General features: G+C 42.3%; 1 protein-coding gene across 1 annotated transcript in view; it reads right to left on the reverse strand.

Annotated features, from left to right (window-relative positions):
• Positions 1–11,394: 11,394 nt before the first annotated feature.
• Positions 11,395–14,695, reverse strand: part of GUCY2C (guanylate cyclase 2C) — a 77,341-nt gene continuing 74,040 nt past the window's right edge. The window contains exons 26-27 of the mRNA XM_046013944.1: positions 13,332–13,408; positions 11,395–12,013 (exon numbers count right to left, since the gene is read on the reverse strand). Of these exons, the coding sequence (XP_045869900.1) occupies positions 11,836–12,013; positions 13,332–13,408 (255 nt within the window). The 3' untranslated portion in view covers positions 11,395–11,835. The remainder of the gene's footprint in view (positions 12,014–13,331; positions 13,409–14,695) is intronic.

Raw genomic sequence — 14,695 nt, forward strand, 5'->3', positions numbered from 1 at the left:
CCTCTCTTCATGGACGGTTCTGGAGTGTTGCCTGTATAGTAAACTGGTAATCATTCAGTAAAACATCTTCCTGAGTTCTGCGAGTTATTCTAGCAAATCATGGAAACTGAGGAAGGGGTTGTTGGGAGCCCTGATTTATGGTGTGTCTGTCAGAAGAATGAGTGGTCCTCAGGGACATGTGACTGGTGCCCAGAATGGGGACAGTCCCATGTGGACTGAGCTTTTACCCCGTCAGGTCCGTGCTGACCCTGGGTAGGTAGGGTCAGAAGGGAAGTGAATTGTTGGTCACCTAGTTGGTGTCAGAGGATTGGTGCTTGGTGTTAGAAAAGACATCATATATCTGGTGTGGGGAAGACAAAACTCCCACGTTGACTTTTGTTTTATTTTCCTTTTTTGCTTTTAACAAAAGTGCTATGACAATTTTTCCACGGTATGGGTAACTAATAGGTCATAGTTTTATTGGTTTTCTTTAATTTACTAGAAAAATGGGCATTCCTGCTTCACTTGGGCTGATCCCCAGGTTAGGATCCTTCTTTTAGGAACTTGTCACGGGAGGCATGTCAGTTCTCTGTGCCTCCCCTGGAAAACCCAGCATTGCTGCCCCTTCTAGTTCATTGTTTCTGCGTTTTGGCTTCTAATATCGCGGAGGTCAGCTCCTGGTGAGTCATCTATGTGTGCTTTTCTCCAGGCCTGCCCAGAGGCCATTACAAAGGCTCAGGGGAATGCTGCCCTCTCTACGACAACCTGGGTGCCCAACCTGTGCACTGCATCTCTGGAGGGAGGTGGAGGCAAGGACCGGGCTGTCCTGTTCTTTGCCTACTATCAGTCCTAGCCCTGGTGACTTCATTTCCAGGTGTCTCGGTCTGAGGCCTTGGCCAGAAGTCGCCCTCCAGTGCCTCTGCGGAGGCCTCCTTACCTGCAGGAGGAGGAGAAAGAAGTCCTTAAGGTACTTTCCTCCACTCTAATTCAGTCCCCAGTACTTTTTCACTCCTGGCCCTTCTCCCTCACCTCTGCTTGACCCTTACGTCTGTAGAATGGCCAGAGCCTTTTTTTCTGGGGCTCCTCAGCAGTGTGAAATCCCACATCTGTGGGGATCCACTGGCCCTCAACTGGTATGCTGTTCCATGGGTGAAAATGGACAGCGGGGGAAGCAGAGTTTTCTTTGGTTTAGGACTCGTGCTCATACAATCGCTGGAAGTGGTCAGAGTTTTCATTCCTTCACTTTGGGCTTGTTGCTCTAATCAGTCACCCTGGAAACAGGCAACTCAGCTGTCTTTTTCAGCCCAGCCCAATTCCGGAGAAATCTCAAGTCACTGTAAGCCAAACGATAGTTAAAAATTAAATCCACTAAACCACGGTTTCCTTTCATCAAACGTATGTGAGGTGCCTGCTGTTTTCCAGGCACTGTACTAGGCTCTGTGATGCAGCGATGACTGGACCATAGTGCCTGCCTTTGAGGAGGAGTTCATGGTCCAAAGGGGCCTAGAAGATAAACAGGTCATTTCAACAGTGTGGTAAGTGCTTTAGGGGCACAGAGGATGGCAGGCAGATGTCGGCAGTGGGAGGAATTTCCACCTACCCCTAGTAATTAAAAGGACACAAATCAGGTGAACAGGAGAAAAAACAAGTTTAGTTTAATTTTGTATGTATGGGGCCTCAAAGATATAACACTCAAGGTGTTTATACGCCTTTTAGACAGAGAAACACTAATTTGTTAAGTTGGTCAGACAAAGATCAATATCATATGATTTTACTCATATGTAGAATTTAAGAAACAAAATAGATGAACATGAGGAAGGGAGGGAAAAATAAAAAAAGATGAGATCAGAGAGGGAGACAAACCATAAGAGACTCTTAAGCATAGGAAACAAACTGGGGGCTGCTGGAGGGGAGATGGTAGGGGAGAAGGTAGGGGATAGGGTAACCGGGTGATGGGCATTAAGGAGGGCACGTGATGTAATGAGCACTGGGTGTTATATGCAACTGATGAATCACTAAATTCTACACCTGAAACTAATAATACACTGTATGTTACCTAACTTGAATTTAAGTTAAACAGGAAAAAAGAGAAAGAAGAAAGAACAAATAAATTTGTGGAGAACTGTAAGACAAAAACCTCAGCTTGGGTAATAATTAATGAAGAAACTAAGCAGATTTTGTTTACACACCCTTTTCCGCCCCAAATTCCCTATCTCTGGTGATAAAAACGTCTCGCTCTACCTCCCGGGGCAGCAAGGCTACCTTTCTCAGGAGACCCTTATTTCCTGCTTTTAGGGGGACAGAGCGGGGGAGTCAGTGTCCTTGCACTGGTTGTTTCTCTATAACTTTCATTCAAAAGAACCAGTTTGCCCAAGTGGCATATTCGGGGGTGGCCTGCCCTGAACCCCAAAACACGGAAGGGAAGGGGAGGTGTCATAGAGCCCTGTAAGAGGAGGTGGTATATGAGGCGAATCTCAAAGGATAAGTGAAGAATGTGGGAGAGATGTGAAAACAGAAGACCCCGCTAATTAGACGGCAATGGCTAAAAGACCAGAGGGGTCCCCTCCTGTCAAGAGAGAAAAAGTAAAATTTTAACCGGGCTGAATGATTGTGGGGACCAAAACCAGTCCACACAGCTTGAGATGACAAATTTCACAAAATTCAGCAAAATTCCCGGAAGGTCCCCCTACAACACATCTTATCATGCTCCCGGTGACTGCCACATCCTGAGACCGCCCCCAGAAATAGCAGGCTGTATCCTGCTTGTCACTGGGCTCCTCAAGTCTGGCACGTGAGTCTGACCAACGTCATTAAATGGCACAGACTTTGTTGGTTTTGCTGTTTAATTCTGAGCCCAAACCTTCCCCTTTGGAGAGTTTCTTTTTTTTCTTTAAGATTTTATTTATTTATTTGAGAGAGAGAGAGAGAGAGAGAGAGAGAGAGAGACAAGGAGAGAGGGAACACAAGCAGGGGGAATGGGAGAGGGAAAAGCAGGCTTCCCTCAGATTGGGGAGCTGGATGCAGGGCTCAAACCCAGGTCCCTGGGATCATAACCCCAGCGGAAAGCAGACTCTTAGGACTGAGCCACCCAGGCGCCCCCTGTATACTTTTCAGTTTGCAGCCAAGGGCTGTGTCTTTCCACATTTGCAAACTCCATGGCAATAAAACTTGCCCTTGTTTCTGACCAAATCTGCATTTCAGGGAGTTTTGTTGGCAGATCCCTGGGCAGTGGAATCAACAAAAGCAAAATCATTATCCATGTCAGCAGTGAAATCACCAACCTATGTTACTGATTTCCTCCTACGAATCATTCATGGATGGGTTTTCTGTCTGGGTTTAGCTTTTTGTTTGTGTTCGTTTTTCTCGGAGCACCATAGCTTCCTCCTCACTGGGAGGCTCACAGCCCAGTGAGTGGTGATATAGGGCACACACACAGGAAAATGAAACGGATAATCTTGGAGAACTTGGAGCAGTGTGAAGAGGCAGCCATGTTTGGGGAGATCATCCTTCTGAAGTGCCCTTGACAGAGACATTTGGTCTGTTAGGGCAACTGGAATAGGGCTTCTGGCAAACACTCCTTAATGGCATAGGCCCAGCAACCTGGCACTGTGGTGTTTTGCTGAAACGGGTCTCTGTTGTGACAGTCCAGGTGTCATTCCACAGTCTCCCAGTTTTGTAGCCTGTAAACCCATTTCCTGTGCTCTTCCAGAGATGGGGGAAGTCCATCATGTGAGGAACCCTGCTCTCTACCCTTTTTGTGCCTGAGCTGGGTGGGTGACTGGGGAGTCTAGGATCTCCCTAGAAGTTGCAAAAGGTTTTCATGCAATCCTACCCTTACAAAACATCCCTATTTCCACAAACCATAAGATCTGATTTATTCGTTTTCAAAGAAATACAGACCTCACAGTGACAACTCATGTTTTTGGTAATAAACGTAAATTGTGAAGTCATGCATTGGCCCAACAAGAAGCCGTGAGCTCTAGCTACCCTGGGGTTGGGTTAATCCACCAAACAATTCGATATTGGAATAATCTTCACAAGGTTAAATTGCAAATATTTATAGGAACAGGATAAAATGTATTTTCACTGGGATAGATTGTATGGTATATGTGTAAGCACGTGCATAAAGCCTTATATTCTATAGAAGCACAGAAAAAAGGTCATGGCATCTTTAGCAAACGTGAAAACAACATGCCATGACTGTAGATACAAAGTCATTCTCCATGAATTCTAGACTGGAAACTCTTATCTTTCTGGAATGGTTAACTTATCACCACGTAATGGAACAAGGTCATTTTCAGACCACATCATCCAACAACCGACTTATCATCTGCTGGCTGAATAAAAATGCATGGGACTTGGCACAAAAGGCTCAATTTCCCACATTACTTTTGTAATTGTTTTTCTTTTCAGTTAACCGAAACTAAAGCTATATGGTCCTTAAGAGATGCTCTCAGACAGGAATGTATTAGTACAATAACAGCTTTTTTCATAAAAGTGAAAATCCTCTTTGAATTTCCTTTGGTTGGCAAAAACAGGTGCGGATATAGGGAGTCTTTAGTAAAAGCAAATGGCATTAGCTCGAACTTTCGGAAAGCCGGGGATCCCTGCACTCTTGTTTCTTGTTTTCAACTCAGACATTATCTGACTTCCTACTAAGACAGATGGAAAGCCAGTTCGCCTACAAAACTGTCTTGTTCTCTTGCCTCCTTCTGTTACTAATGGGATCGGGGCCTGTATTGGTCACCACTGTAACTTCCAATATATATCATTTCTGAGTCCTCCAACCTAAGAAAGAATTTCTTATAAGCTAATTTTCTTAGGGTTTCCCCTCTCCTCTGACTTAGAATTGATGAAATATTTTGTAGAATGTCCCCCCATTTGAATTTGTCTAATGTTTTCTCATGATTAGCTTGAGTTTATATTTTAGGGAAGGATATTGCAAGTGTGATGGGACCCTCTCAATGTATTATATCAGGGACATATGATGTTAATGTGTCTTAGAACTGGTGAAGTCTGTCATAATCATCTGGTTGAGCTGGTGTCTGAGGCTTTTCTGCTTTAGATCACTAGTTTTTCCTTTGTACTAAATATTTGAGGGGAGATACCTTGCAACTATGCAAATATTGTTTTTCTTTAAATTTTCACCCATCAATTTTAGCAGTAATTGGTAGATGTTGCCTGAAACAATATTACTCTGGTATTCTAGTCATTCTCATTTTTCTTCATTTCTTCTACATTTATTAATTGGATTCTCCTCTAAGGAAAGATTCTCTTCTGCATAGTTTATTTAAACACCTATTTATAGCAGTATGGAAACATGGATATTTACTTTATTCTTTAAGTCATAATCAAAACTTCTTATTTTTTAATTGTTAAATTTCTTCCAAGTTTGGCTATTGTGAGTTCCTTCAGGTTGGTTGCTGTTTCATTTTGAGAGGCCCACAACTACTTCTCCTCCTTCTCCCTTCTCCTTCTGCTTCTTCTTTTTTGTCCTCCGAGTACTTCATTACTTTCTGGCAACACAAAATCCTCCAGGCTTATTTTGTATTTTTCCTGCCTTTGCCGTGAAATCAATCACTTCTCCAAGGATCCCTGATCACATTTGTGAATGGGGTATACAATCTGTAATCTGGACACTAGTTATGTTCATTGCTGTCGGGGCATCACCACTTCTAGGTCCTAGCAGTGGGTCAGTATATAGACACATATATCTATCTTTATCTATTGTGGTCTCTCTGTCTTAAAAATCAACATGATTATTCATAGTGATACTTCTGATCTAATCTAACTCCTTAAGTTTACCTCTTTATTTGTAACTTCTTTATCTGAATGTGAAACCTGTTGCTCATGTCTAAAATATATTTCCCTATTTATCCAACTTTAATATCTGTTCAAAGGAGTTTCAAAATTTCTAACCCATGCTTTTCTAAGGAACAAACTGATCAACTAGACCACAATGTTTTGTACAGTTGTTTTGTCTTTAGCCTTACAACATCCACTCGCAACGCTGTTTTCCAAAGTTACTTCCGCCAGCATCTTTCTTTACCACCTTCTTTAGTGAGATTATGCCATTCTGTAGAACACATTCGTTTGTCACTGTCTGCATTCCATCTTGGGTTCAATCTGCATCTGGTTGCATTTTATAAAAAACTCCTCACAGTGAAAGTCTTTCCTTTGTCCAATACAGTCCTAGCATTTTGACAAATGCACAGAATCATGTATTTACAACAGGACAGTTATATCACTCCCCCCAACCCCCCCACCACACCCCAGTTCATTTGTTCTATCCTTTTGTAGTCACATCTCCCCTCCACACAATTGGTAACTGTTTTCTTTTTACCAGAATAGCATATGAATGAAATATTATAGAGTTTTTTGGGTCTGGCTTCTTTCACTCAGGAAGTTGCATTTAAGATTCATCCATGTTGCCATGTGAAACAGTAGTTCATTATTTTTTTTTATTGCTGGGTAGTATTTCATTGAGTGGCTTTCTTGATCAGTCCACCTATTGAAAAAATCTCAGTTGTTTCCAGTTTTGGTGCTTATGAATAAAGCTAATACAAACATTCAGAAACATATATTTATGTGAATGTAGTTTTCATTTCATTTGTATAATTACAAATCAGGAGTGGGATTGTTGGACCCTTTGGTAAATGTTTAACTTTATAAAACCCACCAAACTATTTTCAAAAGTTTCTGTACCATTTTATGTTGTTGCCAACAATGTGTGAGTTTCATTTGTTCTGCATCCTTGTCAGCATTTGATATTGTCAGATTTTTTTTAAAATATTTTATTTATTTGACAGAGAGAAATCACAACTAGGCAGAGAGGCAGGCAGAGAGAGAGAGGAGGAAGCAGGCTCCCTGCGGAGCAGAGAGCCCGATGCGGGGCTCGATCCCAGGACCCTGAGATCATGACCTGAGCCGAAGGCAGAGGCTTTAACCCACTGAGCCACCCAGGCGCCCCTATTGTCAGATTTTTAATTTTAGCTATTTCGTGTGTTGTATTATCTCATTGTGACTTTAATTACCTTTTACTAATCACTAATGATGTTTTACATCTTTTCATATACTTTTTGCATTTATATATCTCTGGGTGCAAAGCCAAAAAGCAAACCAAAATAAAGCTATAATTTTTTTAAATCTACACTGTCCAACAGGGAACTGAAAACATGAAGGTAAACACAAAAATGGTTTTAAAACAATTAAAAATAGGAAAAAAAAAGTATTTGACTTTTTAATATTGCATTTCCAGTATTCATCATTTCTTTTTAAAAATCCAAATTTCTATCTGGTACCATATGCATTTAACATGCATTGTAGAGTAGGTCTACTGGCAATAAGTTCTCATGTTCTTTTTTTGAGAAAGTCTCTATTTTTTATTCAGGTTTTTTTGGGGGGGGGCTGGGTATAGAATTCTATTTTTCTTTCTTCAGCCCTTTAAAGATGTCATTTTGTTATCTTTTAGTTTGCATAGTTTTAGAAAGAAGTTGGCTGTAATTTTTAACTTTGTTATTTTGTGTGTAATGTGTGTCTCCCTCCTCTCCCCCTCACCCCCTCACCAATCCCAGACTACCTTTACAATTTTTTCTTTGTTCTCAGCAGTTTGAATATACAGGTAGATTAGGGCATTTATCCTATTTGGTGTTCTTTGTGATTTTTGGATCTGTGATTTGGTGTCTGTCATTACATTTGGTCAATCTTCAATCATTATTTTTTCAAATGTTTCTTCTGCATTGTTCTATATTTAGGATTCCATTTACATACCTGAGGCCATTTAATATTATCCCACAGTTCTTAGTAGTTCTGTTTTGTTTATTTTTTTCTCTTTGGCTAGTTTGCAGAATTTCTTTAGTGCTACCTTCAAGTACAACAATTCTTTCCTCAGCAAGTCTAGTAAGTCATTAAAGACATTCTCTTTGTCACTATGTTTATTTGTAGTATTTCCATTTGATTCTTTCCTATTGCTTCCAACTGTGTGCTGAATTGCCCATCTGAACTTACATGTTGCCCATGTTTTCCTTCAGAGTTTTTACATATTAATTATAGTTGTCTAAAATCCCCCATTAGATAGTTTCAACTCCTATGTCATGTGTATATCTGGGTGTCTCTTGAGAGAGTAAATGGACCCTCTTGCTCTCTCACATAATCTATAATTTCCTTTCCTTTCCCTGAAAAAGAATGTCCCCCAGTTTTTGGCATTCTAAAGTGATGCTATCAAATTATTAATGACTAATGATTTGTGACTCTTAAGCACTCTAAATATGACTAGTGTGAATTGAGATGTTCTGTAACTGTAAAATATACACAAAGTCTTACCACAAAAAAATGAAAAAATCTAATAATTTTATATTGATTTCATGCAGAAATGATAATACTTTGAAAATACTGGTTTAGGGGCACCTGGGTGGCTCAGCAGGTTAAGCCTCCGCCTTTGGCTCAGGTCATGATCCCAGGGTCCTGGGATCGAGCCCCGCATCGGGCTCTCTGCTCTGCAGGGAGCCTGCTTCTCCCTCTCTATTTGCCTGCCTCTTTGCCTACTTCTGCCTACTTGTGATTTCTCCCTCTGTCAAATAAATAAATAAAATTAAAAAAAAAAAGAAAATACTGGTTTAATTAAATATATTATTCACATAGGTTATGTGTTTCTTTTTAAAAATGTGACCATTAGAACATTTAAATTGCATATGTAAAAGGAGATCTAAATAAATGGCAAGACATACCACATTCATAAATTGGAAGACTCAACATAGCCAAGATGTCAATTCTCCCCAAACTGACATACTGGTTTGATGCAAATGATATCAAAACCCTAGCAAGTTTTATTAGAGCTGTATATAAGTTTATTCTAAAACTTACATGGCAAGGCAAAAAAAAAAAATAGCTGAAATAATTTTGCAAAAGAAGGATAAAGTGGGATCAAGCACTTCACCTGATTTTAAGATTTATTATACAGCTCCAATATCAAGAATATGTGGCATGGGAGGAAGGATAAATGTGTAGATTCATGGCATAACATAGAAAACCCAGAAACAGAATCACCCAAGTATATACAGCTGATTTTAATAAAGTTGCAAAGCAGTTTTCTTGACTGGTTAAAAGTTGAAAAATGCTGGGTCCGACTTGCCTTCTTTTGTAGAGTGGAGGGGAGTAAGACACTCTGTTGCAATGTTGTTCTGTGGGTCTTGGGGTCCCTAACAAGTCTGTTTTCCTCTTCCCGTGCTCTTTCTTCTCCTTTGCTTGTGTCTTGCATTGCATCACAGACATACAGTTGTACCAAGAGGGGAAGATCAGGGAGAAATGAGTCTATGCCATCTTGTCTGGACCAGAGGCCCTCCTGTACTCTTCTTGTAACTTCCTATGACTTTATTATTTTTTCAAAATAAAAAGCTAATAAATGTGTGTATGAGGCTGACATAGTTCTATTGGGCTGCACTGAGTGGGTTCCACTGAATGGTTAATGTAACTCCCAGCTGAGTCCTTTAAAACTGCTATGGAAATTATTGTCTTCTCTCCCTCCTTTCTCTGCTCTACTTCTGGCATCTTCTTCCAGTGGGATATTATGTTAAAGACCTTATGTCAACATAGTTTCTATTTTATATTTCTATTCTCTCTGCCATTCTGAGGATTTCAAAATATTTACAAAGTCATTTCTTGCTTGATCATGGCCTAGATCTATCTGGTCACCTAACCTATAGATCAGCAGATCAGCCTTTTATGATGTGAGATTAACTTTGAGGGAAATCTTTTTCCTGCTTGAGGTCTGAGGAATTAAGAGCTGCTCAAGTTTTTTCCTTTATTTTTATCCCAGATACCAGTTTTTGAACAGTTATATGTATATATATATTTTTTTCTTTAAAGATTTTATTTATTTGACAAACAGAGATCACAAGTAGGCAAAGAGGCAGACAGAGAGGGGGGAAGCAGGCTCCCTGATGAGCAGAGAGCCCCACGCGGGGCTCGATCCCAGGATCCTGAGATCATGACCTGAGCCAAAGGCAGAGGCTTAACCTACTGAGCCACCCAGGCGCCCTGCATCTATATTTTATATATTTAAAAATCACTCATCTTTAATTGAAATTGAAGTTTAAAATCTTGAGTACTTGTTTCTTTAGTTGTCTCCTCTATTATTTGTTATGTTCACTGTTTTCTAGGGGATTATAAAAAAGGAAAATAAGGTAAAATTGCCTTTTTCATTTAAATCATAATTCCTTTCTTGATACTGGATATTTGGTACTAAACAGAAAAAACACATAGCTATTAATTTAGTTGTATTATTACTTCAATATATTTTTTAAAATTTTATTTATTTATTTGACACACAGAGATCACAAGTAGGCAGAGAAGCAGGGAGAGAGAGAGCGAAGCAGGCTCCCCACTGAACAGAGAGCCCAATGTGGGACTCGATCCCAGGACCCTGGGATCAAGATCTGAGCGGAAGGCAGAGGCTTTAACCCACTGAGCCACCCAGGTGCCCCTACTTCAATATTTTTAAGTCAGATCTTGCCTGTCTCAAGAGGAGTATATATCAAAGGTATATAAAAAATTGATTCTAGGATTTCCTGTATTCCTCTTGACTTTAGTTCTTGTTTCTACCAGTACTACCCCTTGTACTTTTTTCACATAGAATTCTTGGGTCACAAACTTTCTGAGCTATCTTGCATGTATGCGAAGAATTCTTGCTTTATAAGCCTATTTCTTTGGAATTGTGAAGCCATTGCAGAGACGCCAAGGCGGAAATTACAAACTTCCGGTTTCCAGGTAAGGACTCATGCCGCATATGAAGGGCTAAACCTATACATCAGGAGATAATTTATTTTATTATTTTTGATTTTACCCTTTTCCAGGTGAAGGAGAAAATATTGCGTGTTTCCTGATCTCTGGTGTGGTTTTTGTGGTAGAGGCCGGGCAAGAGTTATGTGGTCAAAACAGTTTCCTTCAGATGAAGGACGAAGTGTTACATGAGTGAGGGAAGTGTTACATTCTTGTCTTTCTGATTTTAATCTACTTCACACCAGCTGCCCTTTGCCATTCCCCGGGAGATTTCAAGCAAATGAGTCATGCTGGGATGCCATAAGAAGGGGGGCAGAAGATGGCTGCTGGATGGCAGGAAGGGGATATTTGCAGAGTTTCAAGTACTTTGTCTTTTCTAGTAAATAAGATTTGACCTTTACCTCAGACTGGAGACAGATGTAGGCCCTGCCTCCCATGGTAGAAGGCTAGACGTAAAATCCTCTTGTGTGTAGCAGGCGATACTGAACATCCAGGTTCTTAGCCCTAAACGACACTGCTAGCTTTGCCTCGCCTCAGTGCTGGGGGCTGTCTGTCATCCGCTGCTGTCCAGTGAGCACAAGATGGTGGCCGGCGAAGATGGAAAATGGCTGGGGTCGCTGAAAACACACAGAGACTCGGTACCTTTTTAACGTTTATTCTTGCCTACCATAGAACATATTTTCTGCAAAAATTACGAGTTAAATATAATTTAATGAAGATAGGGCATTTAAAATATAATCGTGACAATTTAAAAACGCTCATGAATACAGAAGGAAAAAGAGCCAGCCTATAAACCAAACCAAAACCAAAACAAAATAAATGAAATAAGAACACAATCTCTTCAATTTAGAGACAGTCCATCTATTCTTCTTCTTTCCCAGGGGGCAGCTCCCTGGAGCCACTGTTGAGATCAGACTCCAGAGTTAAAAGGTAATTTTTGCACCGAGTGTGCACATCTGATTCCCAGAAGCGAGTCTGTGTTCCCGCCCAGGCAGCCAAGGCTAAGCAGAGTGCATCTAAGTCTGCTGCTGCCTGAAGATCTCTGGGACACTTGCGGCCACTGCCGTAGTGCAGCTGAGCTTAATTCGCTTGGCTGCTCTCCTTGTCGGTTGTGTTCAGCTGCAAGTACTCCAGAGTGCCCCGTTTGTAGCTGGCCACCCGTGTGGGTTTTCGGCTTCTTATCCCCGCAGCCTGCCTTTTCTGTAAAGAGTTCGCGAGCATGTCGGAAAATTCGGCTTGCAAGCGCTGCTGATTCTCCCTGGGAAGAGAGTGGGGAGGGAAAACGGAACTTCTCAGCAATTCATAGACTATTTCCTCGCTCCAGAACAATCAGTTCTGTTTACCAAATACTTATTTGAGTGTTTAGTCCGTGCTAACCACGGGAAGTCCAGAGAATAGAGAAAGAGCCTTGCTTTTGATGGGCTTATAAGAGCTGTCATCCCTGCTCTGTGCATTTGTGGAAAAAGTAGGAGATAGTTCAAGCAGAAAATTCTATTTCACCTTGGGTGAGTCTGGTGGTGGGTACTGAGGAGGGCACGTATTGCATGGAGCACTGGGTGTGGTGCATAAACAATGAATCTTAGAACACTGAAAAAATTAAATTAAAAAAAATTCTATTTCAATTTCAAAGTGGAATGACATGCTGCTCGGCTTTGGAAGAGCGGTTAGGTTTCCACATGCCACTGCAGGGAGGGCAAACAACGCCAGGACAAAGGCGGGGTGGGGGGGGGGGTGCCTGCAACCCAATCCTGAGGACTTGGTCCCACACGTTCTGGGGTGTGGATCTTGTCTGGGGAGTCCTCTGAAGGGATGCAGGGTTTTAAGAGTTTGGAGTGGACCTGGGGGCTCCAGTAAGGGGCCAGCTCCCCTGTGGCCTGGGGAAGAGCTGGCTTGCTTCGACTTCCCTAGAGGCTTGCCATATCTGGGGGTCCAGCATCTGAGAATTTTCAAGACAGGGTCTCTCTACCATATCAAAAGCGACCCCAACAGCTATGTGACTGATTGCAGCAACCAAATGTGCAATGGGGTGGCCCTCTTGGTCACCATGAAGAGAACTGAAACCTGTTCGTTAGACCTGAAACTTGGCCTTCCTCATCTGTGGGAGAACACAGCTTCTATGTGATAACCCAGAACCACAAGCCTGGGGGGGAGGAGAGGTACTGTTTCCATCAGGCAGCCTAGCAGAAAGCTACTGGCAGGGGTCCAGTTGCAGAGTGCCTCTTGGCCACCAGAACGCCCTCCTCTGGTCTGAACCAGATCTGCGGGAGGTGAGCTGTCCGCTCTCCTCCATTCTGAGCGTGCCTGGAACACCCAACTTCTGGCAGCCAGAGATGGGAGGTTTCTAGACTTCTCATGTATGTAGTCCCTGGCCGTGTAGTCAACGTATCATTGCCACTGGCGGAGCCCTTGCCAACAGTTATGGCTGTACACAGCAGGGATGATAAAGCCAAGACTTCCGCCGCCCTGTCCCGCCCTGCCACACCCAGCAGCTTACACAGTGGGAGGGGTTGGCAGGTTGTACTCCTGGCCCTTCACCCCCGTCAGCCTGTCCCGCCCTGCCACACCCAGCAGCTTACACAGTCGGAGGGGTCGGCAGGTTGTACTCCTGGCCCTTCACGCCCGTCAGCCAGTAGGTAGTCTCAGTTCCTCTTCCCTGGGGAGACAAGAAAGGTGGGCGCCATGGAGGTCAGTGAGACAGGTCTGTTCTAGCCCGCTGCGCTGACAAACATCCATTTCTAAGAGACCTCTCACTTCCATGTTTCTCATGAGTGTCCGTCCACACTTCAGTGGAACCCATGTTCTGATGTGATTTGCATTCCCTCCAGACACATCTTTCTTTCCAAGTGTCTTTTTAAAAATACATCTCTCGTTCCCCAGATGTTTTTTTTTTTCAAAGTACAGTTCTCTTTTTTCCCCAAAAGATATTTCAAAGTGTCGTTATAGCAACATCATAAGAACCCTAAATGAAAAAAAGAAGAAAATTTGTGTCCAATCCTGCTTCACTAAGACATCCAACTGGTTTTCATCACCCACTTTTTCTTCTAGTCCTTTTTGCCACAAGATTTCATCACAAACCTTCTGCCAGTTTCCCCACCTTAAGCATGTAAATTACAAACACATGTTCATCCTAAGACACGCTTATTAAGTGACATTTGCAGGACCCATCTAGAGGCTATAAAATGAATGGAAATGTATTGGAAATCCTGTTTTCGCTAAAGCTTGTATTTGAAAAGGAGATGGGAAGGCTATATATTTTAAAATCACTCTTTTAAGGTTTATTTGAGAGAGAACAAGAGTGCATGCATGGTAGGGAGAGGGAGAGAGAGAATCCCAAGCAGACTCTAGCGTGGAGTCTGATGCGTGAATTGATCTCACGACTCTGAGATCATGACCTAAGCCTAAACCAAGAGTTAGACACTCAACTGATTGAGCCACTTGCGTGCCACTAAAACTCACTCATCTTTAAAACCGGTAGTTGGCTGGCTGGGTTTGGACTGCAGTCATCCACACACCACTCTTACGTTGGGGGGAATGCTCTGTGCAGAAGTGTACTGACAGTGAGTGTGGTATGAGGGCACGTCTACAGGAAAGGAGGCTTTTCCAAGTTGCAGTCACATTGTAAAGGCCAGAAGCACTGTCGCTTCTGGAGACAGATCATCTAACGATCAGTAGTTGGCTTCAGACCATTTGTGAAAGGACTCGAACGACCTTTGAAAAGCAGTCCAAGAGCCAACTGGAGACACTTGGAGAGCAACAGCCTGGTGAAGAGAGGCTAGTGATTCTCTATCCTTGGCATGCATCCTGATCACCTCGAATACTCACTAAAAACCTAGATTCCTGATCTACACCCACAGAGGGTCTTTCTCAGCAAGCCTGGGGCCGCAGGTGGTAATCACAGGTCCAGAGCTTCCGAATGGTAAAGCAACCCTTGGAGAGGTGG

This window comes from Meles meles, chromosome 7, assembly GCF_922984935.1.
Source record: "Meles meles chromosome 7, mMelMel3.1 paternal haplotype, whole genome shotgun sequence".
Taxonomy (NCBI): Eukaryota; Metazoa; Chordata; class Mammalia; order Carnivora; family Mustelidae; genus Meles; species Meles meles.